Source organism: Pleurodeles waltl, chromosome 4_2 (assembly GCF_031143425.1).
Source record: "Pleurodeles waltl isolate 20211129_DDA chromosome 4_2, aPleWal1.hap1.20221129, whole genome shotgun sequence".
Classification (NCBI taxonomy): Eukaryota; Metazoa; Chordata; class Amphibia; order Caudata; family Salamandridae; genus Pleurodeles; species Pleurodeles waltl.
In genome coordinates, this window is record NC_090443.1 from 168,031 (window position 1) to 196,019 (window position 27,989).

Genomic DNA, 27,989 nt, shown 5'->3' on the forward strand with positions numbered 1-27,989 from the left:
ACATAAAAGAAACAGGAAGTTGATTAGAGGAAGTTGGACTATAAAGGAATGGACGGATTGGTTGAATTTATGTAATCCTTTCCAGTTGCCTACTGGGAAAGGTATTTTTTTCTGTTAAGGATGAAGTCTGCTGTAATGAAATGAAATAGACAAAAGTATAGCATAATCCTTGCCTCCGTGTCCTTAATAGAATTTAAACTTTCCTTTACATATGCTAGGAACATTTTTCATTCTGGTGCAGTACAATTCAGAGAAACAGCGAACTCAACCAAGACAGGACCGGAAAATACACTTAGGAATAAGAAGCAGCCTGTTAGGGCATAACTCAAACTGGAGTGCCAGATTGGCTTACACAGTCTAGAGGACTTAGGCATAGCATAGCACAGCAAAATAAAATTACCACTGAAGATTTTTTTTTTTTTGTTAATCAATTTTACCCTTTATTCTAATGCCAACGAATAAGAGTCACTGTGCATTTGCGTATATTATAAAATTATGTATGACCGGTGCTATTTATTCACTCCCTACTCGTTCTTTTGTTAACAGTTAATATGTCTATTACTCAGACCCCAAAGGATCGTTTTCAAAATGCTGCAATCCATCCAGTTAGAAAATATTTGGCAATTCTGAACTTCAATGCAAGTAGTGATTTACAGAAAGCCAACAGGTCTGCATCACATTACCACTGAAAAGAGCCCATTACTTCACAGTTGTCGCACAAGAGACGAATGGTCAAGAGAAAACATGAACAATTAATTCTGCTATTTAATTATACTGTGGGATCGCCGAGATGACAGAATCTAGTCAGAAGGGTACTGCTATGCTGCGAGTTAAGAATACAGTATTCCTGTTTATAGGTTTCAGCTGGTTTGATTTACATTTGAAGATCAGACACAAAATATACAATTGGTGTAGAATGAGGCTCTGGAAAAAAAGCGGTGACCGATGTGGACATTAATAGAAGCGACCACCCTGATACAATTTAAGAAACACCACCATGTTGTGTTTGTTCAGTTAAATCTTTCACCTTTTCTTCGGTCTCCCACACACCTCACCCATTCCAGTCCACATTCCGTTCATTTAAGTTGCAGATGAACGCTCCTTTTCTCACAGATATTCCAGCACACGTTATTTGAGTTTATGATGTATCAGATTATTAATTCTAGTTTCCCATCACTTGTATAAGGTAAAAGTCTTATAGATTTCAAAAAATTGAATTATGAGCCTTCAGTTATATAAGCTTGATGGCTGAGTATCACCTATATTCATATGAACCTCACACCTAGCAAAGAGTGGTAAACTGCAAAGGTTAAGAGGATGGAAGAGTAAAATACAGCAGCCGAAAATCTACTGGTTGCACTGGGGTGTTAGGTAAATTAACATTCCTGTTCCACGTGGCCAGCCCAATCCCCACAAAAGTGCCTTTAGGATTTGTCCAAAAGTCCACCTCATCTTCAAACTGTGTATAAGTACATAGGCACGCAGGATATCTAACGGTCATCATAATACACAAACTCCACCATTCTAAATGTTGCCTTTTGACCTCTGAGTTACTAAGAGGAACCTCACAGAAAAGCCTTCAATGAAGTGTACGGAGACCTGCAAGGGAGCAACAGCATCGCTCGTTAGGATTAGGGGAAATGGCAAAGTAGCACGAGCACAGAGAAAATGAACAAGATTCATTCTACATTGTAAGTTCTCACTGTATGCATGTACAATGCTGAAGAGGAATGAAATGTTATAAAAACAGTATAGCACGATTTAACTATTGCACTATACGTTATGCTTTGATTTGTGAACTGGAAATTAACATTCTCTCTAGTCAATAGTTGGCCGCCATTTCTTGCTGCTTTAACTCTAAATTGTATCCTTTCTAAATAATAATAATAATAATAATAATAATTTTATTGTGCAACAGTTATTGCCCAGGCATCTAAAACCAGGAAATGTACTTGTTAAGCTACCAGTTTGATCAGTCTTCCAAGAAGTGCCAACACAAGCTGTGTAGAGCAATACATCAAATTACAAAAATGGAGTGGCCTACACAGGTAAGATCTCACAAACTTACCGGGCCCTTCCTATTTTCCATTCCCCACCTTTCAGAGCACATACCCTGTACAAAATTGGCAGAGACGAAATGCCATGTTTAACCACAATATAATAGCCGTTGTGTTTAGAAGAACACAATAAACAGACACATATGGACCAGGCTATTATGGATGAGGCAGGACTGTGGTAATAGTTTGGTTTATGTCAGCAGACTCATGTTCACACGGAACACAGCAAGCTATGTGCTGCTGTCATGGATAAACATACTGTCATTCTAGACAGGAACCATTTCAATTCAAAAGGCAAAATAATCTGTACCATTGTACTGAGTCACCAAATCCTCCTAAAAGATTTAAAAAAAAAGGTTGAAACTGTTTAACGAAATAGATGATCTTTCAAGATTAAAGAGGTAGGAAGGTGGCTACCTGAAACAGTTCTATTTGGGGTATTAGTTCCAAGTCTTTCACAGGTTTTGGAAGAAACTGTTTCAGCAAGGAGCAATAAAATCTCTATGTTACAATATGTAACGGTGGTTCTGTTCTCAAAGTTTCCATCCAAAGCATGTCATGAGTGAATATGCTTTACAACTCACTCATAGCCACCATTACACAAGATAGAGGTTGCGCTTGCTGGCAGTACTCTAATAATCACTCTCCTCCGGTAGTCAGCTGTTAAAAGTTCCTAGTTGGAGGCATCAGAGTTCACACTGCCAAGATCTGCAGCAGGAGAAGTCATAGATGATGGGGTGCTAGAAGCAGGCCATCTTCCATTAGCCTGCAAAAAAAAATATGAATGGATATTAAACATATTTAACTTTTCCAACAAAGTATTATGACCAGCATACCACAAAATAAGATGTACAATAAAGCTATTCAACGTTCATTATTAGTTAGCAAGATAACATTATGCAGAATGAAAAATCTAACAACTGTAAGAGTAGTCCTCCAATGATGTGTTGCTCCCCAGATTCATAACTCAGGAATAAATTCCTAATCTCTAGGTTTACCCCCGGGCAATACCTACATTTTAATTGCAAAATTGAACAAACATTGGCACAGCCAATAGGTCTAGCCTATACAAGAGCTAATGCCTTGGCAATGTGTTTCTGCCATGTTGTACACCAGTTTGGCTGCTATTCAGCATGGGTAAAAGTTAGTGGCGTGGAGTGTCAGAGTGAAGTCGGGAAGTAGTTCGTACAGTGGATTTGGTGGAGTAGAGTGTAGTAGATTGGAGTAGGGGAATAGCTTGTCAGAGTTGAGATGAGAGAAGTAGAGTACAGTGGCAGAAAGTGTTGTAGAGAAGAGGGATGTGGAGTGGGGTGGAATTGGGTGGAGTGGGAAGGAGTGGACTGGAGTGGATTTAGGTAGTCTGGTTGAGTAGTGTGGGTGGACTGGATTGGAGTAGAGTGGGGTAAATTGGAGTGAGTGCCCTGGATTGGGTGAAATTAAATTGGGTGAGGTGGATTGGATTAGGGTGAATTGGAGTGGGTGGGGTGGATTGAAGTGAGGTAGATTAGATTGGATTGGGGTGGCTGGACTGAATTGGAGTGACAGGACTTGGGTGGGGTGGATTGGAATGGGTTGCACTAGACTGGAATGGGGTGGATTGGATTGCAGTGGGGTGGTCTGGAGTGGGGTTAATTGGAGTGGGTTAGAGTTAGGTGTGGTGGATTAGACTGGATTTGATTGGGGTGGACTGGAGAGGGTTGACTGGAGTGTCGTGGGGTGGAGTGGACAGTGGTAGATTGGAGAGGGGTGGGCTGGAGTGGGATGGATGGGATTGGAATGGGGTAGACTTTTTGGAGTAGGGTGTATTGGATTGGAAAGGATTTGAGTGGGTGGATTGGGTTGGAGTATATTGGATTGGAATAGGATGGCTTGGGGTGGGTTGGATTGGACTAGGGTGGGCTGGTCTGGAGTGCGGTGGATTGGTTGGGGTGGACTCGACTGGTGTGAGGTGGATTGGAGTGGGCTGTACTGGATTCGTGTGGGGTGGATTGGAGTGAGTTGGATTGAATTGTAGTGAGGCACACTGGAGTGGGGTAGATTGTTTTACATTGAAATGGCACAGATTTGAGTAGGGCAGATTGTTTTAGATTGCAGTGGGGCAGATTGTTCTGGACTGGAGTGGGGGCAGATTGTTCTGGACTGGAGTGGGGGCAGATAGTTTTGGACTGGAGTGGGGGCAGATAGTTTTGGAGTAGAACGGATTGCTTTGGATTGAGTGGGGAGTGGGGCAGGCTGGTCTCCACTGTGGAGTGGGGCAGGCTGGTCTCCACTGTGGAGTGGGGCAGGCTGGTCTCCACTGTGGAGTGGGGCAGGCTGGTCTCCACTGTGGAGTGGGGCAGACTGGTCTCCACTGTGGAGTGGGGCAGACTGGTCTCCACTGTGGAGTGGGGCAGACTGGTCTCCACTGTGGAGTGGGGCAGACTGTTTTGGATTCGAGTTGGGCAGATTGTTTTACACTGGAATGGGCAGAATGGAGTGGGGCTGACTGGACTGCAGTGGGGTGGATTGGGGGTACATTGGATTGGGGTGGATTAGAGTAGGGTGGATTAGAGTGGGCCGGATTGTTTTTGATTGGAGTGGGGCAAGTTGGAGTGGGGCAGATGGTTTTGGATTGGAGTAGGGCAGATTGTTCTGAATTGAAGTGGGGCAAATTAGCGTAGATTGGGGTAGATTTGAAAGGGGTGGATTAGGGTGGAGCAGATTATGGCGGGCAGATGGGTTTGGAATGGAGTGGGACAGATTGGAGTTGGGCAGATTGTTTTGGATTGGAAAGTAGCAGACTGTTTTGAATTGGAGAGGGGCAGATTATTTGGGGAAGGAGTAGGACCGACTGTTTTGGATTGGAGTTGGATAGTTTGTTTTAGATTGGAGTGAGCAGACTGGAACGTGGCAGATTGTTTTGAATTTGAGTAGGGTGGACTGGAGTGGGGCGGATTGAAGTGGGGTGGACTGGAGTGAGGCGGATTGTTTTGGATTGGAGTGTGGATGATTGGAGTGGGGGAGAAAGGAGTGGGGCAGACTGAAGTCAGGCAGATAGTTTTGGACTGGAGTGGGGCAGATAGTTTTAGATTGGACAGGGGGAGAGTTTTTTTTAATTGGAGTGGGGCAGATTGTGTGGGGCAGACTGTTTTGGGTTGGAGTGGGACAGACTGTTATGGGTTGGAGTGGCACTGCTGTTTTGGCTTGAGTTGGGCAGATTGTTTTAAACTAAAATTGGCAGATTGGATTGTAATCGGTGGATTGGGGTACATTGGTCTGGGGTGGATTAGAATGGGACAGATTGTTCTGGATTGGAGTGGGGCAGATCGTTTTGGATTGGAGCAGGGCAGAGTGGAGTGGGGTATATTGCTCTGGATTGAAGTGGGGCAGATTAGAGTGGTTTGGAGTGGGGCAGACTGTTTTGGGCTGGAGTGGGGCAGATTAGAATGGGACGGATTGAAGTAGGGCAGATTGTGGTGGGGCAGATTGTTTTGGATTGCAGTGGGGTAGATTGTTTTTAATTGGTATGGGGTGGACTGTGGTGGATTGGATTACAGTTGGGTGGACTGAAGTAGATTAGAGTGGGGCACATTGTTATGGATTGTAGTGGGGCAGAGTGGGATGGGGCAGATTGGAGTTGGATTGGGTGGGGTGGGGCAGAATGGAGTGGGGTGGGGCAGAATGGAGTGGGGTGGGGCAGAGTGGGGTGGGGTGGGGCAGAGTGGGGTGAGGCCTGGCAGAGTGGGGCGGGGCACAATGGAGTGGGCAGATTGTTTTGGATTTGAGTGGGGCAGATTAACCTCTTAAGTGCGGGCGTCGCACACTACCTCCCTGGTGCGGGTCACGACCAGTGGCCAACACCAGGGAGGGGGTTAATAAATCCTCGGGTGGGTCGCACCCGAGGATTTTTTTTTTTTATCCCTGGGAGACACGGAAGCTCTTCCGTGTCTCCCCCCGCACCCCCCCCCCGCCCCTTTGTGACGTTGTTACTATGTGGATTTCCCCATCGGAGCAGGAAGCGGCCTGTTCCGATGGGGAAAACGGCCACAAACGGCCTTCCCGACGTTCGGGAGGGCCTCGTAAGAAAGGGGAGAGTCTCCCCTTTCTTACGAGGCCTTCCTGAAAGTGTTTCCTGGCCCCCGATCGCAGCAGTGATTATGTTTCTGCTACAAAAGGGTCAGACTTGTCTAGTGGCAGTTTTAGTGCCATAAAGAAGCGCAGAAGGTTTATATGCCTACTGCAAAGAGCCAATCTGTATTTTATGTAAATAGCTGAGTACATTAGTAAAGTCAGCAATTACCTGTGCTATAATACAAATGAAATGTATGTGCGGGGTGGAGGGCGGCTATGGAGAGATGAAGGGCACTTTTGCTGGGTGGTAATGAGGGAATCCGAGGAGGAGGGAGTGGGAGCACCAATAATGATTGTTCGACTGGGCGTAGGAGGTGCTAAAGACTGTGACGAATGCTATGTGACAAGGTGTTTTTTGAGTGTCTTGAAAGAACGTGCTGATTGAGGGAAGAAGCGCAGGTAAGGTGGCCTCTACTGTTGCACGTATCTCACACACCCCATCGATTTTGTGACTGTCTACGTAGGCTAGTGTTTTAGAGCAACAATTTAGCCAATAGCAGAGATGGCTTCTTGATGGATGACTTCTGCCGTCACTCGGGTTATAGAGGACAGCTCTGACATAGGATCAGAGACTGATACATCAGATACTGAGACAGCAGCTGAGGGATAGGACAATGGCGCAGACTCTGGGAGTGATTTTTCAGTCGGAGGAGTCCCATTCGATAACTCCTCTTCCAGTACATTATGAGGGAGGTGATGAGGACAGTCCTGCTGTCCCTTCGCAAGCAGTCTGTGCAACTGGGTAATAGGGGGGGGGGGGGGGGGGGGGGGGGGGGGGGGGGAGAGAGAGAGAGAGAGAGAGAGAGAGAGAGAGAGAGAGAGAGAGAGAGAGAGAGAGAGAGAGAGAGAGAGAGAGAGAGAGAGAGAGAGAGAGAGAGAGAGAGAGAGAGAGAGAGAGAGAGAGAGAGAGAGAGAGAGATAGATATATCTATCTATCTATCTCTTGGGAGCTCCCCAATTTAGTTTAGCCCCAAATTCCACCGCCCAAATCGTATTGTGGAGACATCAAAATTATCTATTGCAAAACAAACTGGTTTTGTAAGGCAGGCACCTGTGTTTTTGGTCCTGGGTTCGGCGGCCATATAGAGAAACACACTAAACCCAAACATTTCTGGAAACTAGACATTCGGCGGAGTCCACAGTTTTCTTACCCAGAATACCCTGCAAAGCTGAAATGTTCAATAAAAACTATTTTTCTCGCATTTCTGTCACACAAACTACAGGAATATGCTGGGATCCACAAAATTCCTACCACCGAGTGATTCCTCACCTGTCCTGATAAAAACACTACCCCACTTGAGTGCCTACGCCTAGTGCCTGTGTCAGGAATGGATCACCCCAGGGTCAACAGCTGCCTCATGTAAGGACCAACATTGACCGTTGTGTGATCTATTCCTGTCGCGGGCACCAGGCCTACCCACACAAGTGAGGTACCATTTTTATCGGGAGACTTGGGGGAACGCTGGGTGGAAGGAAATTTGTGGTTCCTCTCAGATTCCAGAACTTTCTGTCACCGAAATGAGAGGAAAAAGTGTTTTTTGGGCCAAATTTTGATGTTTGCACAGGATTCTGGGTAACAGAACCTGGTCAGAGCCCCACAAGTCACCCCATCTTGGATTCCCCTGGGTTTCTAGTTTTCAAAAATGCGCTGGTTTGCTAGGTTTCCCCAGGTGCCAGCTGAGCTAGAGGCCAAAATCTACAGGTAGGCACTTTCCAAAAAGAGCTCTGTTTTCTGTCAAAAAATGGGATGTGTCCACGTGGTGTTTTGGGGCATTTCCTGTCGCGGGCGCTAGGCCTACCCACACAAGTGAGGTATCATTTTTATCGGGAGACTTGGGGGAACATAGAATAGCAAAACAAGTGTTATTGCCCCTTATCTTTCTCTACATTTTTTCCTTCCAAATATAAGAGTGTGTGTAAAAAAAGACGTCTATTTGAGAAATGCCCTGCAATTCACATGCTAGTATAGGCACCCCGGAATTCAGAGATGTGCAAATAACCACTGCTCCTCAAAACCTTATCTTGAGCCCATTTTGGAAATGCAAAGGTTTTCTTGATACCTATTTTTCACTCTTCATATTTCAGCAAATGAATTGCTGTAAACCCAGTTTAGAATGAAAACCAACTGCAGGGTGCAGCTCATTTATTGGCTCTGGGTACCTAGGGTTCTTGATGAACCTACAAGCCCTTTATATACCCGCAACCAGAAGAGTCCAGCAGACATAACGGTATATTGCTTTAAAAAATCTGACATCGCAGGATAAAGTTACAGAGTAAAACATAAAGCAAAATGGCTGTTGTTTTCAGCTCAATTTCAATATTTTTTTTATTTCAGCTGTTATTTTCTGTAGGAAAACCTTGTAGGATCTACACAAATGACCCCTTGCTGAATTCAGAATTTTGTCTAGTTTTCAGAAATGTTTAGCTTTCCGGGATCCAGCATTGGTTTCACACCCATTCCTGTCACTAACTGGAAGGAGGCTGAAAGCACCAAAAATAGTAAAAATGGGGTATGTCCCAGTAAAATGCCAAATTTGTGTTGAAAAATGTGGTTTTCTGATTCAAGTCTGCCCGTTCCAGAAAGGTGGGAAGATGGTGATTTTAGCACCAGAAACCCTTTGTTGATGGCATTTTCAGGGAAAAACCACAAGCCTTCTTCGGCAGCCCTTTTTTCCCCATTTTCTAAATTTTCACTGTATTTTGGCTAATTTCTTGGTCTCCTCCAGGGGAAACCACAAACTCTGGGTACCATTAGAATCCCTAGGATGTTGGAAAAAAAAGGACGCAAATTTGGCGTGGATAGCTTATGTGGACAAAAAGTTATGAAGGCCTAGGCGCAAACTACCCCAAATAGCCAAAAAAGGGCTCAGCACTTGGGGGGGGGGGGAACGGCCCAGCAGCTAAGGGGTTAAAGTGGGGCAGATTTGGAGTGGGGCAGATTGTTTTGGGTTGGAGTGGGGGAGATTTGTGTGTGGCAGATTGTTTTGGACTGGAGTGAAACTATTGTTACAGGCAAGTAACGTTTCCTTCTCAAGCAAGGGATCTGACCCAGACTCAAACTCAGAATACATTTTGTAGAAGTATTTCCCTGCTACTGGGACAGTTGAAAATTGAAGTAATAAAGTCATGTCCACTTTTCGAGAGACAACTGTCAAACCTTTACAAACAACAGAATCCAACCAGTGATGACTAGAAGTTGGTAACAGACCTCCAAGTTGGAGTAGTACAAACATTATTGATTGGGATGTTACAGAGCAATTCCGCCATGAAGGCCTTTCCACTGATTAAAAAAAAAGCTGGCAAAACTGTTTGGTTTTATATAAAGTAACCTTATACCTTCAGTTATCCACATTGAAACATTTAGTCCATTCACCGATTTTCAAAAATCCCCATGACTAATGTATAAATGACCAAGAGTAATCCTGGAAAGCTGCTGCCTTTTGAATGTTATACTAACGAGTTATTTTGTCATCTAATTTGGGAATATCTTGCTCCACTTTATTCAGTATGTTTTAGAAACAGAGGAAGATTAATTGATCAAGTCAAATGACACCTTTGAACATCAGACAAAACCCTCAGTACAAAAGATGCATGTCTCGTAATTACCACCACTTTAAAGTGAAAATCTGCAAAGGGTTCATCAGGTTTTAAATGGAGTCGATATTTTTTAAATGGTGCCTCGGTAGAAGATTTGAGTGGGCAGAGGATTCAGAAAAGGTAAGTTTGTGGTCTGATGGTTAGTTCTGGTGAAGGTGACAAGGAGCACGTTTCCTTAGTCTTGCTCTTTTGACTGAAATGTTTATTTCCATTCACATTAATGTTGGAATATATAACATGGCTGTGATAGGAGGGAGTCATTGCTTTATTTTTTTATGTTAAAGCAAATACTGTTGGGCAATGGAAGTGGTCCAAATACAAAATTTGTTGGTGGGGTTGTCAAGAATGAGAGAAAAGGTCCTGCATGTGGTCCAGAAGGGGTATATAGTAATGAATGAAAATGAAAGAGGAAATAGTGCTGGCTTCTTGTAGTTGTCAATGTTTAAGACAGTCAAGCATTTCATGCACTAGTGTGGTGAGTGATCTCCCGCCTCACTAGTCAAAGAAACTTTAAGAAACAATCAAGTGTTTAAAAAGTAAGGCTTTTTCTTTTAACATTTTTGGGCTTTTCTTTGGTACCTCTAGCTTAAGCAACACACTTTCCTAAGAGAAAACGAAAGAAAATTAAAGTTGAGAACGAATTTAGATAAAAGTCCCCAAACCAATTTATTAAAAATAAGGAAGATTCAATAAAAAAAAATGCACCAAAAAAATAAAAAATGGTTAAGGGTAACAGGAGTTAGGACAGTGGCCCTCAAACAGTGGAACATAACAATTTTGGTTGGGCAAGCCATGATCTTCATAACTAGGAAACTCAACAGTGGATTTTGGTCTATTTTTGTTGTCACTTTCTGTCTTTGTGTATCTTGGCATATTTTTAAAAGCTTGTCCTAAGGATATTTTCGTTTTCAGTTTATAGACAAGTTCTTGGTGCAGGATCAATGTTTGAGAACTGGATGGGGATTTGAAGACAGTGCCTGGCTAGTGGTTCAATGAGGGGCCTTAATGAGACTTTATAAGTACGGTCGGGATGAAGTAGTACAGATGTAGCTACATGGAGTGGTGCAGGGATTGAAAAATAGAAGGGCAGTTTTTAAAACTGGAAACATGTGTAAGTAGTCAACATCTATAACATTGCATTTTTGAAGAGGTATGAGTAGTATCTCTTCCGCTACTGCTGTTGGACATGAAATACGGTTTTAGGGTTTGTTGTTGGACCTAACTTTAGCTACATGCATGACCAAAAATTGTGCATGCAATTGCTTAGCATCTTCCTGTGAAAGTTTGATGCTCTTAGCTAAGTCAATAGCGTCCTCCAGTGTGTAATGTTTTGTTTTTGCAAGCCAATAGTCTAGCTGAATTGCTTATGAGGTGCATTTGCATAAAATCTGATTGTGAATTAACTGTGATGTAAAACTCTGGAACTCACAGCAAGAGACTAACACATTTAAAGCAGTGACATGATTCTATGGATTTATTTGGCTCTTGTAAAGAATATGTGTTGCTGTACAACAAGATTTACCTTTCCTTCAAAATAGATTTCTAGTTTAAAAAACAAATTAACAGCTACTCTGTAATTTCCGCAAGCACTTCATCATCACTAAATGTATGCTCAGGCAAATGATAATAAACATTTTGACCCTCTAACCCAAGGTAATAATACAAGAGAATATCTTTTGTGGTCTGTATTGAACTTTAGGCCATCTATGGCAGCAAGATATAAAATGAAAGATCTAAACCACAGACATCAATTCAGAGAAGGCTCTTCCGCTTTCTGCAGGAAAGGAGGGGGTGGCGTTATTATTTGCATCATGTTTTCTACTAAGTAATTAGGCAGAATAACAGAAAACATGCGGGACTTCAACACTATCTTATCTTTGCTCACAGAACATGAGCACACACATGGTAAAACATGCTAAAGTGTACTAATCTCTGAAGAAGTTTAAGCCTGTCAAAAACTGCAGATTAGTTTAAAATCAGCATAAGAGAGCTAATCAGCTGTGATAACATAAAAGTGTGCTAATCGCTGTTCAGGTCCAGCACAAGCTTGCGAATCGCTGTGTATATAGAAAGTGAAGAGTGTTGAAATAAATCCATAATCCATAAAAATGTGCTGAATGCTTTAAATTGAGATTAAATCTATCTGTTGCAATAGCATCTCAATGTCAAACTTTCGATTCCGACAATGGCCCGAAGATGTCAGCAGAAGAGTGCTAATTGTATTTATTTTTTATTTCTCCTCGAGACTACGTCTGGCACAATGCAAGGGTGTGAAGAATGACGATCCAACATGAGGAGAATCAGTGAAGAGAGATGCATGGGGAATGAGTCTTTAAACACCGAAGTATTGCGGCCATGATTCCAAGAAAAGTCCAAATAAAACTGAACACATCATGGGCCTTGTTAAAAAGCAGCAGTGCAGCACTCTTTCCAAAGCTCATGAAAAACAAATAAATTAATTCACAGTACCTTTCCAAGCATTCTTGAGTCCACAGACAACTCATCTGTAGCTCATCACCAAAACTGTAGTAATTGAATCCACTCTGTGGAAGGAAAATGTTACTTACCCGGTAAGCATCTGTTTGTGGCATGTAGTGCTCCAGATTCAAATGCTCTGCATACTCCTGCCATCTAATGTTGGGTTTGGAGTGTTGCAAGTTGTTTGTCTTCAAAGAAGCATTTTCGAGTCACAGGATCGAGTGACTCCTTCTCGGTGATACTGCGCATGGGCATCCACTCCTTTTTTAAATTGTTTTCTCACAGGCAAGTGAGAGAAGGAGTGTAGAGGAAGTATAGAGAGAGATGTCCATGCAAATAGTTCTACCTATGTACAAGTATATACAAATATAAATTAACTGAAATGGCCACAGGCATCGGGGAGGGTGGGTGCAGGCGAATCCACAGCACTACACGCCACGAACAGATGTTTACTGGGTAACATTTTCCGTTCAGGGGCATGTGTGGCTGTAGATACACATGGTTTGCATACACTGTAAAGAAATCCTTCCATAAAAGCAGTGACTAGCCTGTGGGAGTTACAGTTGACTGGAAAAGTGTTCGCAGCACAGCTTGACCTACATAGGCTTGCTGAAGTGCTTTTACATCCGCGCAGTAATGCTTTGAAAATCCATGTGGTGTAGAGCATGTAGCTGCCTTACAAATATCAGCTATAGGTATGTTTCCAAGGAAAATCATAGTGGCTCCTTTTTTCCTAATAGAATGTGCTCTAGGAGTAACACGTAACTGCCTCTTTGCTTTCGCATAGCAAGCTTGTATTCACTTTACTATTCAGCTAGCTAGCTATGTTGTTTTGGATACTGGACTGCCTCTGTGAGGTAGTGAAAAACCTACAAAAAGCTGTAGTTTTCCTAAAATCTTTGGTTCTGTCAATGTAAAACATAAGTGCTTGTTTAACATCTAGAGTGTGGAGAGCTATTTTTGCAATTTAATCAGGCTGCAGAAAGAAGACTGGTAGCTCAATGGATTGGTTTATATGGAATTGGGAAAACACTTTAGGGAGTAACTTCGGGTTTGCATGATGGACCACCCTATCTCTATTAATTTGGAAGAAAGATTCTTCCAAGGTTAGGGCCTGGAGCTCACTAACACGTCAGAGATGTGACTGCGACTAAGAATGCCACTTTCCAAGAAAGATACTAAAGAGGGCATGAAAGAAATGGCTCAAAAGGTGGGCCCATGAGCATGGTAAGTACAATACTGGGGTTCCAGGATGGTGCAGGAAGCACTCTGGGTAGAATAAGCCTTTTAAGGCCTTCCATAAAAGCTTTGATGATTGGGATTCTGAACAAGGAAGTATATTGTCTGTTCTGTAGATCTGCAGATATAACTGCAAGATGTAAGAGAATGGAAGTGTAAGTTACATTTGCTTTCTGTAAGTGGAGCAAATAATGCCTTGAACAGTGCTTTAATGGGATTAATATGTTTGGGTTGGCAGTAGCATACAAAACGTTTCCATTTTGCAGCATGACATGTTCTGGTTGTGGGCCTATAAGCTTCCCTGAGAATGTCCATCTATCCGCAGGCAATCCTAAGTATCCAAACTCCAGCCTCAGAAGCCGTATCGCATGGTTGAGTGATTTGGGGTTTGTATGTCTGAACTGTCCTTGATTTTGAGTGAGAAGGTCCGGCCTGTTGGGGAGCTTCTCGCGGGGAACTACTGAGAGGTCCAGAAGTGTGATGAACCGTCGCTGACATGCCCAAATGTGAGCTACAAGGATCATGATAAGAGATGTCTGCCTGATCCTCCGAACCACATATGGAATGCGGGAGAGTTGGAAAAGCGTACGTAAATATCCCTGACCAGTTAATCCATAGAGCAGTGCCCTTGGATAGAGGGTGTGGATACCTGGAGGCGAAGCTTGGGCATTTTAGCTTTTTTTGTTGTGGCAAAAAGGTCTATCTCAGGAGTTCCCTACTTTAGGATGTATTTTTGAAGGACCCGTGGGTGGAGTTCCCATTCATGACTTGCTGCTGCATCCTGCTGAGCAGGTCTGCAAAGTCGTTATCCATTCCTGGGAGATACTCTCATCAGGTGAATGTGGTGGTGGAGATGCCACTTCTATATTGTCTGAGAAAGTTGTGACAATTGGAACGATCGTGTGCCCCCCTTGTTTCTGTAGGGTATACATGGCTGTCATGTTGTCCATGCGGACTAAGACAACCTGGTAAGAGAGGTGATGAAGAAATGCTTTCAGGGCTAGAAATACTGCCTGAAGGTCAAGGTGATTGATATGTAGGGATTGCTGTAAGAGATCACGAAGGCCCTGTACCGGGAGGTCTTGAAGGTGAGTGCCCCAACTCATCAGTGACATATCTGTGGTCAGAATGACCCGTGGCACGCGGTCTGGAAAAGGCCACCCCCTTTCAATAGGTTGGTTGTGCTCCACCATTGCAGAGAGTGGGGAGTATGGCAGTTTAACAACACTAGATCTTCCAGGTGACCCTGTGACTGAGACCACTGATGAGACAGACACTGCTGTAGTGGATAGATGTAGAGTCTGGCATGGGGAATGATGGCAATGCGGGAGGCCATCATCCCCAACAGGCACATGATAGTCCTGATTGTGTATATATGATTCTCCTGAAACTGGGGGAAGAAGAGACTAATAACTGTGAAAGGAAGCCGGATTGAGGTACGCTAGCCCCAACTCTGCACTGAGATTAGCTCCTAAATAGGGCTGTATCTGAAGAGGTTGGAGATGGGATTTGACAAAGCTGATCGCGAATCCCAGTGTGTGAAGCAGGTTCACTGTCATCTGAGTGTAATATTGGCACTTCAGTAGAACACTTGTATGTTTTGTCTTCTGAGACGTACGGCGACAACTGCTAAGCACCTTGTGAAGACACAACGTCCAAATCCGACAGCAGACACAACAAACTAACAAAGGAGTCAATGCCCATGCATAGTATCATCGAAAAGGAGGAGTCACTCGATCCTGTGACTCGAAAATACTTCTTCGAATAAAAACAGCTTGCAACACTCTGAACCCAACACTAGCTGGAAGGAGTATGCAGAGCATGTGCATCTACACATGCCATCAAACACTATTTTCACATTTTGATATTTAATATTAAGAACAGAGTAAATAAGAGCTGCTGTTAAATGTCCCGAAGCTCCCCAGCAACAGTGGCACAACTGAACCTAAACAGAATACCTTCCATGTAAGTATGTTATGACTTCCAAGATCCAGGACAGAGGCTAAAACATCATCAGGATCATAACCCAATTGTCCTGGACTTACTACTGTGGGGGAAAGGCCTTAAAATCACACTGTGTCTAGGACAGCCCTGGTGAATGGCAAACTGTGCGAAGGAAACAGGTGCAACTTCAACTCACTGATGATGAACCCAAATGATCTCAAGAGGTTTGCCAGGGTCTGGAGATGGCCTACAACTGACTACAGTGAGCCCACTATCAAAAAACAGTCATTGAGGTATGGGGAAACTGACACTCAAATTCCGAAGGTGTGTTGCAACCACCACCACCATTTTCGTTCCAAGAATACTTACAATTCTGCTGTGTGCAATGCGATTACAATTTTGGTTAGTTCAAGCCTACTGAATTTGTAACTCCTGGGCATTCAAAGGCCGAAGGTCCAGTATGGGCTGAAGGCCACCATCCTTTTTTGACACAAGAAAATATTGAGAGTGGCAACCCTCTCCTCTTTCGGAGTCGAGACCCTTTATGGCTCCCTTGGGGAGAAACACACCAACCTCTTGCAGCAGAATGGAGGGGGGCTGCTCCAAAAGTAGCCAGAAAGGAAATGGCTTAACTGAGGTTGAGGGGGATTGAGGGAAACGAGAGGGAGATGTGGCGGAGCGGGCAGAAAAAAGGGAGTAGCCATGCTGAACAATTTGAATTGCCCATTTGCAAGACACAATGGATCCCAATCCTGGGATGAAAAGTTTAATCCTACCCTCCCCGAAGGAAGGGTGTGCACTGCTAATGACAAACTAAAGCGGCTTAGAGGCAGATGTCGCAGGTGACGAAGACTGGGAGGACTGGTGTCCAGACTGGCATTCGCAATGTCTGCCAGACCTTCATCCACGGACTCGAAATAACGGTGATGACTGGTAAATTGTTAAGGGTGAGTGATGCAGTCTGTACTCCTATCCTTTGGAATAGCCTCTATATTTCCGAAACTAATGAGGGAACTGCTTACCAGAGTGTTGTAGCTCTACTATCTTTGAAACACTAAAGGTTAGAGTCCGCTTTCTCATTAAAGAGGCAAAAGCCATCAAAGGATATATCCAAAAATGCAGCTGGTACATCTCCTGAAAAACCTGTAGAACGCATCCATGTGTAACGGGGCAGTACACTGCTAGTGCCAATCACCAATCAGTAGCGTCAAGGCCAGCAAAAATCATCAGTGTCCTGACCATCTTGTTTTGTCTATGCCAGGGAAGCCCACAGTCTTCTGAAACTGCAGCCAAGATCTCGCTGGTTATCTCCCACAGGGCATGCATACAGGTCCCTAATAAGCAAACCATGTTAACTGATTGCAGTAACAAACTAGCTGAAGAGAACATTTGTTTCCTGAAAGCCTCAATTTGTTTGTATTCCCTATCTGGAGGTGTCAAGGAGAACAAATTAGGATTAACTTTACTAGTAAATACCTGCACCACTAAACTCTCTGCAGAAGGGTGCTTGGTAAAAAGTCAGGGTCTGTGGGTGCAGACCTAAGAAACTCAGCCATTTGTCTGTTCATTGGTGGGCAGGAACATGGTTTGGACCGCGTCCTTTTCAAAGTGCCCATAAAGGCCTTGTTGAAAGACAGTAAGGTCTCAGACGTAGCTGGCCCTGGGTGTAAGATTTCTGTAAGGACCTTTAGTTATGGTTTAAGAGATGGAAACTTCAAATCCAGCACTTCAGCTGCCCTACAAACTACAATTGCGAATGGAGCACTTTTGTCATTAGGTGGCCGAAGTGGCAAATTCATACCTGTATCCAGGGAGGTATCAAGCCTATTGATCTCTTGCTTGCAAGTCTGAGCAGAAAATGTCATCAGAATAGTGGCAAGGGAGATCACCAACAGCAATTTGACAATCATCTCCTTCTGGTGTCTCTTGGACAGAGTCAAAAAGATAGTGGAACATGTCTTGGCGAGTCAGCCTCCACAAAGGTACTGGTGCAAAATCAGGGTGTAAGACAGCAAACAGTGCTTTTGATATTTCATAGCGTGATATCGGTTGAGAGTGAGCTGAAGTTGGTTCTGGGTTGGACATACAAACCTGGATAACGTCTGTGTTGGTGCTGGAGACATCGGCACTACTGTTAAGAAGTTGAGGCTCAGTGTGAGTGTAGGTGTGAAAGTCTCCTTTAGAACTGGAGTAAGTACTTGACCCGAAACCAGCCCCCCAGGGTTAGCTGAATCTGGGGGAGGTTCCACCGGCAGAAACATGACTGCAGGTCCCTTCAAATCCTTAGGGCCCAAAAACACACCTGATGGAGCCAGTTAAGTGCTGAAGAGCTGTAGCATGGCCTCTTTGAAGACTTTCATGTGCTGCACCTATGGTGATGTGGGGAACACAGGACCTACTGGGATCAATAGGGAGATCGGCTCTGGACCAGACAGACTGCTTTGTGACACCCTGGAGCCCTCTACTTGGAGGCAAAGTGGTGGGATGGGGATGTTTTCTTTGGTTTTGACTTATAAGACTTTAAACGCTAGATGGATCTTTTGCAAGATAGGCACCAGAAGTGGGACAGAACAGCAACCTGGAGCAGAACCTGTATACAAGGAGGCTTCAACTTCTTCTGGTGCTTGGCAACATACAGCTTTGCCTCCTGATCCTGGATCCCTTTAGGATACGTTGGACACCAGAGACACAAATCCTGAGATGCTGTGACAAACATAATTTTCCTACAGCCACGGCATGGCTTAAATGCTGTAATTTTAGTAGCGGGAATGAGCCTTAGTACACTGTTTTTTATGTTCAGCCTACCAGACGAACGAGTTACTTACCTTCGGTAACGACTTTTCTGGTGGATACATTAGCTACCTGTGGATTCCTCACCTCATGAATACTCCCATGGCGCCAGCATTCTACGGAAATCTTCTTACTAGTCTCTGCACGTCGACGAGGACGTCACTGTCTCGCACGCGACGCCGTCTGACGTCATACAGGCAATAAGAGGTCCTCGACGACGTGCGGACGTCAGTACCAATCATTTTTTACGTGCATGAGAACAACCAGGCAATGCAATGAAAGAACAAAGCAACATCCATTATATTGTAAAAATACACCACATTGTATGAATAACTGTAAATCTTTTTTATGTACATATATATATATATATATATATAAAACTCTTTCTTTTTTAAAAATATATACACACACCAAGTATATACATAAAGATATATACACCTATACCCATATATATATATATATAAATATATCATATATATACACATCTATTGCACCCTCAAAGATCAAGAGGAGCGCACTCAAGGATTACTTGGCAAGACCATAAAGGCAACGGGGAGGCGGGTGGGACCGTGAGGAATCCACAGGTAGCTAATGTATCCACCAGAAAAGTCGTTACCGAAGGTAAGTAACTCGTTCTTCTGATGGATACAACTACCTGTGGATTCCTCACCTCATGAATAGAGTCCCAAAGCAGTACCACGCCCGGCGGTGGGTGCCTAAATGGTCAAACCAAGAAATCCTGCAGCACTGACCGTGCAAAATGGCCGTCCCTTCTAACCTCAGAATCTAAACAGTAATGTTTTGCAAAAGTGTGAAGGGACGACCAAGTTGCGGCCTTGCAGATGTCGACCACAGGAACACCTCTGGCTAAGGCCGAAGTGGCCGACTTAGCTCTGGTGGAATGAGCTCTAATGCCCTCAGGAGGATCCTTCTTTGCCAAAGAGTAACATATTTTAATGCAAAGAACAACCCACCTGGATAGTGTTCTCTTGTGGACTGCCTTTCCTCTCCTCTTGCCCACGTATCCAATAAACAGCTGATCCTCCAGCCTGAAATCCTTTGTTCTATTGATAAAGAAGCTCAACGCTCTCTTTGGATCCAGACGGTGCAGTCTTTCTTCCTCTTTGGAAGGATGAGGCGGAGGATAGAACGTGGACAAAGTAATTGCCTGAGCCAAATGGAAGGGTGAAACAACCTTCGGGAGGAAAGCAGCCTTGGTCCTCAACACCACCTTATCCCCATAAAAAGTTGTATAAGGGGGTTTTACTGATAAGGCCTGCAACTCACTCACTCTCCTTGCTGATGTTATAGCTATCAGGAAGACTGTTTTTAAAAACAAATACCTTAAGGGGCAAGAATGCATAGGTTCAAAAGGGGACCCCATAAGGAAAGTCAGGACTAAGGACAAATCCCATTGCGGCATAACGAATGGCTTTGGAGGATATTGATTTAGAAGACCTTTCAAGAATCTGATAACAATAGGGGATTTAAATAAAGATGGTTGGTCTGGAAGACATATGAAGGCTGACAAGGCCGATAAATAACCTTTAATGGTAGCCACTGCACAACCTTTCTGCGCCAGAGATAGAGCAAAAGACAAAACGTCCGATAGATGAGCTTGTAAAGGATCAATCTGCCTCTCTCCACACCACGCAACAAATTTAGACCACCTATTAGCGTAGATAGATTTAGTGGAGTGTCGCCTGGCCGCTAATATAACATCCACTACCTCAGGCGGGAGAGAGAAGGAACTCAGGTTGCCCCGTTCAATCTCCAGGCATGTAGGTGCAGACTCTGGAGGTTGGGGTGTAGAACCTGCCCCTGCGACTGCGAGAGGAGGTCTGCCCTGAAAGGGAGACGGAGCGGCGGGCACGTTGAGAGTTGGAGAAGGTCGGAGTACCACACCCTCCTTGGCCAATCCGGAGCTATTACGATTACTAGAGCCCGGTCTTGGCGAATCTTCCTCAATACTCGAGGAATCAAGGGTATGGGAGGAAACGCGTAAAGCAACTGGCCGCACCAGGTCATTTGAAACGCGTCCCCCAATGCTTCCTGCATCGGATACTGAAGGCTGCAGAACAACGGACAATGCGCGTTCTCTCGAGTGGCGAACAGATCTACCCGAGGAAACCCCCACTTCTGGAAGATTAAACGGACTTGATCTGGATGGAGACGCCACTCGTGGTCTGCCGAGAAGTGGCGACTGAGACTGTCCGCACGCACGTTCAAGACTCCGGCCAGATGGTTTGCTATCAAGCAAATCCGATGGTCCTTTGCCCAGGACCATAGTCGAAGAGCTTCTCTGCAGAGAAGGTACGACCCCACTCCTCCCTGCTTGTTTATGTACCACATCGTGGTAGTATTGTCCGTTAGGACCTGTACCGACTGACCACGAAGGGAAGGGAGGAAGGCCTTGAGAGCCAGACGTACAGCCCGTAACTCTAACAGATTGATGTGAAAAATCTGTTCCTCTGGAGACCAAAGACCTTTGATCTCCAGATCCCCCAGATGAGCTCCCCACCCTAGAGTGGAAGCATCCGTTATGACTGTGGCCACTGGTGGCGACTGCTGGAACGGTTTTCCTTGTGAAAGATTGTTGCTTGCAATCCACCACTTCAAATCCACAGCAGCATCTCTGGAGATCTTGACAGTACCCTCTAGATCCCCTCTGTGTTGAGACCACTGCCTTCGGAGGCACCACTGAAGAGCCCTCATGTGCCAGCGAGCATGCGTGACCAACAGAATGCAGGAGGCAAAAAGACCGAGCAGACGAAGGACCTTGAGGACTGGAACTACCGCTCCGTTTCGAAACATTGGAACCAAATCCTGAATATCTTGAATCCGCTGAGGCGGAGGAAAGGCCCGACCCAATGTCGTATCCAGTACTGCCCCTATGAACAGGAGGCGCTGAGAGGGCTCCAGGTGAGATTTGGGCTCGTTCACCGAAAAGCCCAGGTCGAACAACAACTGGGTTGTTGACTGCAGATGACGCAACACAAGCTCCGGGGACTTGGCTTTGATCAACCAATCGTCCAAGTAAGGGAATACTGCTATCCCCTTCCTTCTGAGCTCTGCCGCAACCACCGACATCACCTTCGTGAAGACTCGAGGTGCTGAAGTAAGACCAAACGGAAGGACCGCAAACTGGTAGTGTTGCGATCCCACCACAAACCGGAGATACTTCCTGTGTGACTTGAGTATCGGGATATGAAAGTAAGCATCCTGCAAGTCGACAGACACCATCCAGTCTTCCATGTTCAACGCCAAAAGCACCTGTGCTAGGGTCAGCATCTTGAACTTTTCCTGCTTGAGGAACCAATTCAAGATCCTCAGGTCCAGAATTGGTCTCAAACGACCATCCTTCTTGGGAATCAGGAAATACCTTGAGTAAACTCCTTGACCCCTTTCCTGCTCCGGGACCAACTCCACCGCGCCCTTTAAAAGGAGGACTTCCACCTCCTGTTCTAGCAACAGGAGGTGTTCTTGTGAACAATACGAAGGGCGGGGCGGGATGAGGGGCGGAAACTCCCGAAAGGGAAGGGTGTAGCCTTTTCCCACAACACTGAGAACCCAAGTGTCCGACGTAACAGTCTCCCATTTGGTGAGAAAATGCTGTAATCTTCCCCCTACAGGAGAGGAGTGAGTGGGAAATGGTGGAAGCCTAAGGCTGCTTCCCCTGCTGCACCCCGCCAGAGGATGAGGAAGAGGCAGAGTGCTGCTGAGAGGCTCCCCTGGTGCGGACCCTACCCCTCCCCCTAAAAGATCTATAGGGGTGGGAAGAGGCAGGTTGCTGATATCTTCCCCGAAAGGAAGAGGAGGAAGAGCCACGCCCAAATCCACGAAACCTCCTGAAGAATCTGGAAGAGGCCGTGGAAGAAGGAGCTTGGAGTCCCAACGACTTAGCCGTGGCCCTGCTCTCCTTAAAACGTTCCAAGGCCGAATCAGCCTTAGCCCCAAACAGTTTGTCCCCATCAAACGGGAGATCCAACAATGTGGACTGTACATCTGCCGAAAAGCCCGAGTTACGTAGCCAGGCCTGTCTCCTTTCCACCACAGTTGTGCCCATTGCTCTGGCTACCGAGTCGGTGGTATCCAGTCCCGTCTGGATAATTTGGGTCGCAGCAGCCTGGGCATCAGAGACAAGATCCAAAAGACCCTGGGGAAGCTCTGTAAACGAAGAGGAGATGTCATCCATCAGAGCATGAATATACCTCCCCAGGATACAGGTCGCATTAGTGGCTTTTAACGCCAGACTGCAGGACGAAAAAATCTTCTTCGACTGCGCCTCTAGCTTTTTTGAGTCTCTGTCCCCAGGCACCGTCGGGAAAGAACCAGGCGCTGATTTGGACGAACAGGAGGCCTGCACAACCAAGCTCTCCGGCGTAGGGTGCCTAGATAGGAAACCAGGATCAGTTGGAGACGTCCGATACCTCCTGGCCACGGCTCTGTGAACTGCTGGGGAAGATGCCGGCTTCTTCCACACCTCTAAAACCGGATCCAGCAGAGCGTCATTAAAAGGTAATAGAGGCTCCGCCGCGGCTGAGGCCGGATGCAACACCTCTGTCAAAAGGTTTTGTTTCGCCTCCACCACCGGCAAAGGCAGGTCCAAAAAACTAGCTGCCTTCCGTACCACTGTATGAAAGGAAGCAGCTTCCTCGGTATATTCCCCCGGGGACGAAAGGTCCCACTCAGGGGAAGTGTCCAGCCCACTGGCCGACTCCAGTCCACGCAGCCCATCACCCGAGTCCTCTAGCTCTCCTTCCTCTAGGGCTCGTTGGTACTCCTGCTCCTCTAGTACCCGGAGAGCACGCCTCCTTGAATGCAGTCGTTGCTCAATCCGCGGAGTCGACAACACCTCCGCCGAAGTCGGAGATCGGCGCCGATCTTCCGAAGCCACCGACGCCGCATCCGGCGCCACAGGTAACTTCGGCGCCGACTGAAGAGCAGATGAAACGGATGGACCCACCGGAGTCACAGGCCGAAATCTCGACGTCGACGGGATGGAAATCCCTGGGGCCAATCCCTCCGAAGCCACCGGAGCGGCCACCGGCGCCGACACTGGCGCCGAGCCCACGTTCCCAAACGGGAGAAAGGGCATAAAGGGTGCCGGCCGAAGAGGCGCAGGATCACCCAAAGAAAAGGCCAAAGGCCCAGCCGGAGCACCCCCTGGAGCCATCTGTTGGAAGATGGCATACATCGCATTCAAGAATGCGGAACTATCGGCTCCAGGGGTGGGAAAAGCCGGATACTGGGGTGCCTGACTCGGAGGCGACCCCGACGCCGGCCTCGGCGTCTGCGCCGGAGAAAACACCTGAGGCTCCAATACCTCAATCACCGACGCCTGTCCAGGCGAAGTTGGAGACGTCGGAGAGAGCAACGGCGTCGAAGGATGCGGCGTCACCGTGGGGCTGACCTCCCATGTCCTCCGCCGCCGATCCGGAGACCTGGAACGAGCCTCCCTTGAATGACGCCGAGATTCTCTACGGCGCCGGGAGTCTCGATGACGCCGATGTCTTGGAGAAGACTTTTTCTTGTGATGCTTCTCCTTTGACTTGGCCATAAACAGCTTCGCCTCGCGTTCTTTAATGGCCTTCGGATTCATGTGCTGACACGAATCACAAGTCGAGACGTCGTGGTCGGAGCTCAAACACCAAAGGCAATCGGAATGAGGATCCGTCACCGACATCTTGCCTCCACACTCACGACAAGGCTTAAATCCAGACTTTCTCTGCGACATTATTTCCACAGAGAAAGAGTACGCAGCAAGATATACACTGTAACCGCAAGAGTAACAGTTGCTCCCTCGAAGGTAACCGTTTCGAATGCACGGAAAAAAGGGAACTGACGTCCGCACGTCGTCGAGGACCTCTTATTGCCTGTATGACGTCAGACGGCGTCGCGTGCGAGACAGTGACGTCCTCGTCGACGTGCAGAGACTAGTAAGAAGATTTCCGTAGAATGCTGGCGCCATGGGAGTATTCATGAGGTGAGGAATCCACAGGTAGTTGTATCCATCAGAAAGGTCTGGTTGGGAAAGGGCTATGTCAGCTTACTACATCTTACAGTTGGGGCTTAAAGTCTGCTTGTTGCTTGCCAGTGATCAGCATTATTGTCAATCTCATTTGCTTAGGTCTTCCTGGATGTCTTGCCTGTTCCATCATGGCTCTATCCCTACCATTGAGGAAAGCCTCTTTTCTTGTCTTGACACTGCTCACTTTTAGGGTAATGCTTTTGCTTAACCACTCCAGTCCAGTACAGTGCATGTGATTTCAGCTGTCTCCCTCATGTGCCTCTCTACCGCCCACCCATGCTTTTATTGGTCTCTTATTCCTGGTGTGCTTTACACCCCACTTGCTCTTCCCTTTTCTCTTACCTTACACAAGGGAGCTGATATGCTGCTCTACTTCTCTGTATTACTTCTGCTAAGCCACAAAAGAGACTGGCAAAGCACACATACTGATGCTCCTTCTTTCACCAGCACAGCCATTTCCGAACACCAGCTTCTGCTCTGTTGTGCTTCTCTGTTTATCCAAGGAACTCTTTCCATATAGGAGCTTCCTGGCGAGATTAATGGCAGCCTCCCCTATTCCACCCCGCCTTCAGTAAGCCATTAGGGCGACAACACTAGAAAACAAAATAGTGATGGATGAAATGCTTGAATTAATCTTAGCCACTTGTAATCACTCGGGCCACATCCCAATCCACTGTTATTTTACACACCATTCCACCTCCGTTAGGACCAAGTTATATAGAAATAAGTCTTGACCCTGCTCCAATGGGAACAGTCCCGCCCCAGAGTCGCCCTCACTGAAATCCAGTGAGGACAATGAAAGTTTAGGGATCATAGCCTGAGTATCCTGGACTCCCTTTCTTAAGGAAATGCAGAAAACCAAACTGTGTTCAAAATGGCTCTGATGAGGTGGAGAGGAGCGTTCCAGGAGTCAGTTTTAACTTTGGCACACTGCCAGTGAACCCCAAAGATTCACCATAGCCTGGAGGTGGTTGAGGACTGTCTGGGGTAACCCTGGGGAAGGGGAAGACTGGGAACCAGGGAGAGGGAAGACTGGCATCCTTGCCCACTTTTTTGAACACCGGAGGGGTAATGGATGAGACCAAAGGGAGCACAGCAAACTGAAAATGCTCCTGTCCACCATTAACGACAGGTAGCGCCAACGGGCCTGCAGGACAGGTCCTGCAGGTCCAAAGCTACAACACCATCCAGTCTCCAGGGTCGACGGCAGACAATATCTGGGCCAGGATGAGCATCTTGAATTTCTCTTTCCGGAAGAAGGCATTGAGAGGGCGCAGGTCTAAAACAGGACGAAGGCCTCTGTCCTTTTAGGGCATCAGAAAGTAGCGGGAACAACAACCAGAACCTATTTTTGGCACAGGCAACCTCTCACTATCTCTCTTGGCCAAAAGGGCTCATTCTTTCTGCCGCAAAATGGAAAATGGTCCTCCATCAACCGTTGAAGAGACAGTGGAAAGTGTGACCGTGCTAAAAGGAAGGGGAGGGTATAGCCCTTCCAAACAATATGCAGGACATACCTGTCTGATGTTATGGCATGTCAACGGGGCAAGAATCTTTGGATCCTGCCCCCCCACTGGGTGACTGTGCTCTGTGAAGAGCACAATTAAGTGGTTTGGCAGGTGGGGCTGCAGGTACAGCTGGCGGCTGAGTGGTTCATAGACCTTGGCAACAGTGGACACCACGGCTGGGACAGCAAAACTGCAGAACGCTATGCTGTAGTTGGATTGGCTTGCGGTATGGGTGAGGGGTTTGGGGGGAGTTGGACTGGAAGTGTTGAGTTAAGACCTGCTTGTGGATGCCAGCAAAACCAAACATTTGGGAAATGGGTGTTGAGACAGGAATGCAGTGTCACCTAGGACAACACTATTTGCCTGTTGACTGGAGTCCAAGAGTAAGGCTTGGCCCAGGCGCCCAACAAGGTATCTCTTAGTGCCTCATTAAATGCCAGAAGGGGTTTAGAAGATGTAGATGTATTCCCCGGCTGGAGGACTTCAGTCAACACATTAGTTTTACTCTCCAAGGTCGAGCGCTGGCCACGCACTACAAAGGCGGTAGATTTCTCGGTGGCCAGGATAGGGGGTGAAAGCAGATCTGATTCAGGACAGATATGGAGACTGCTTGCCTCCTGTAGTCGTCATAATAAGTGTCCTCAGTATAGAACTATGCAAACTCATCACCCACATCATAATCGTTGTTGGAGTCCATGCCGTAAAAGGAGTTTAGTGTGTGTGTTTTCCCTTGTGGATGAAGCAGATCAAGCGGGAGAAGACGTGCCTCAACAGTGGTGAGATGTGGCCTTGGTTGAGGTTAGACTGGTGTCGACTCTAAAGTGTCAGCGACTACTATAGATTTCTCTTAATACCGTAACAATACATTCGGCCCCGGCGTTCTAGTTCCAGGAACTGGTGTGGACCGTGATGCTGAAAGCAGGGCCACAATCAGAAGCACTGTGACAGGCTCAGAGGGTCCAACTGGCACCAAGGGTAAACCCTCAGATGGTACCCCAGATAGAAGGCCTCTTGGTTCCTTGAGGCCTAAAGGTGCACAAGAGGGAGTCTGAGCATTACCCTGCAGAACTTTGCTGGAATCTCAGACTGCACTGCAACCAGTTGCTGGATTGGCTCTGAAGTCGACAGATACTGCGAGCAAGATCGAGACAGATGGCGCCACCCTGCACCTTCTCTGGTGAATGAGAGGGGCAAGAGGGAGCTGGATCCGGCTTCGATTTCCGAGGTTTCATATAGACTTACCGGACCACTCAGATCTCAATGACGATCAAACTTGGGAAAGGTTTTGTCAACTTCTGGAGCGAGAACAGGATTGGAGCCGAACCTTTGACTTGGATTGAGGCTTGGACCAGTCTTGTTGCGTGCTTTTCCTATGTCTGGCTATGTAGGGTTTTGCCTTACAGTCTCTGGTGACCTTTGTTTTCGTCAGTGCGCAGTCTCTGCAAGCCTTACGGTCCTGACTCTACCCCAAGCACCAAAGGAACAACTTATGGGGGATCTATCACAGACATTTGTTTTCAACAGTCCACTGTGAATTTTTTTACAAAATATGTGAGGTAAATATCTCTGAGCAGAGGGAGCTGAAAGAAAGGAACTCAAGTCAGGTACGGCAAAAACGTTTCTGGATCCAGTCTGACACCTGGGGAATATTCAAAAGGGGAGGAATGAGCTAGAAGTCTCTATCAGAAAATTAACATCATCTGAGAAGAAACAATGTTTATACATGAAACAGGTCTTTAAAGAAAACTGCATAAATAGCTACAACATTTAGCATTGATGTTTAATAAGGACTGGAGTTTAGAATTTGTTGCAGCAGGTAAGATGGAGAGAGTGGCTATTACTGTTTCTTTAAAAGGACTGTCCAGTGTGTTACCACTATCACTGATTTGCAAAGGAAACAGGACCGTTCCATGATAGAATAATGAAGAGCGGTATACATATTGGTCATTAATAAAACCTTCCCCACTTACATCAATGTGCTGAGGTTCATACAAAGGATTCCCTGCAATTGAATCGTATCTTCCTGTGGCATGTATAACATGATGTAAAGAATCCATCTGAAAAAAACAAGCATAAAGGTTTCCGCTAATATTCATAAAGTCATCGTTTTCAATTATGAAATAAAAATAAGCAGGGGAGTGACAGTTTATTATCAAGATCAGGGAGAAGTGCAGATTGCTCACAGTCACCCAAGAGTAAATGGTCAGTAAGATGCAGACCTACCATCAAAGATGT

At 46.0% G+C, this 27,989-nt stretch overlaps 1 protein-coding gene across 1 annotated transcript in view; it reads right to left on the reverse strand.

The window, feature by feature from the left end:
- Window positions 1–409: 409 nt before the first annotated feature.
- LOC138292016 (pre-B-cell leukemia transcription factor 1-like) overlaps window positions 410–27,989 on the reverse strand; it is a 226,727-nt gene continuing 199,147 nt past the window's right edge. The window contains exons 8-9 of the mRNA XM_069230330.1: window positions 27,725–27,811; window positions 410–2,823 (exon numbers count right to left, since the gene is read on the reverse strand). Coding sequence (XP_069086431.1) covers window positions 2,731–2,823; window positions 27,725–27,811 — 180 coding nt within the window. The 3' untranslated portion in view covers window positions 410–2,730. The remainder of the gene's footprint in view (window positions 2,824–27,724; window positions 27,812–27,989) is intronic.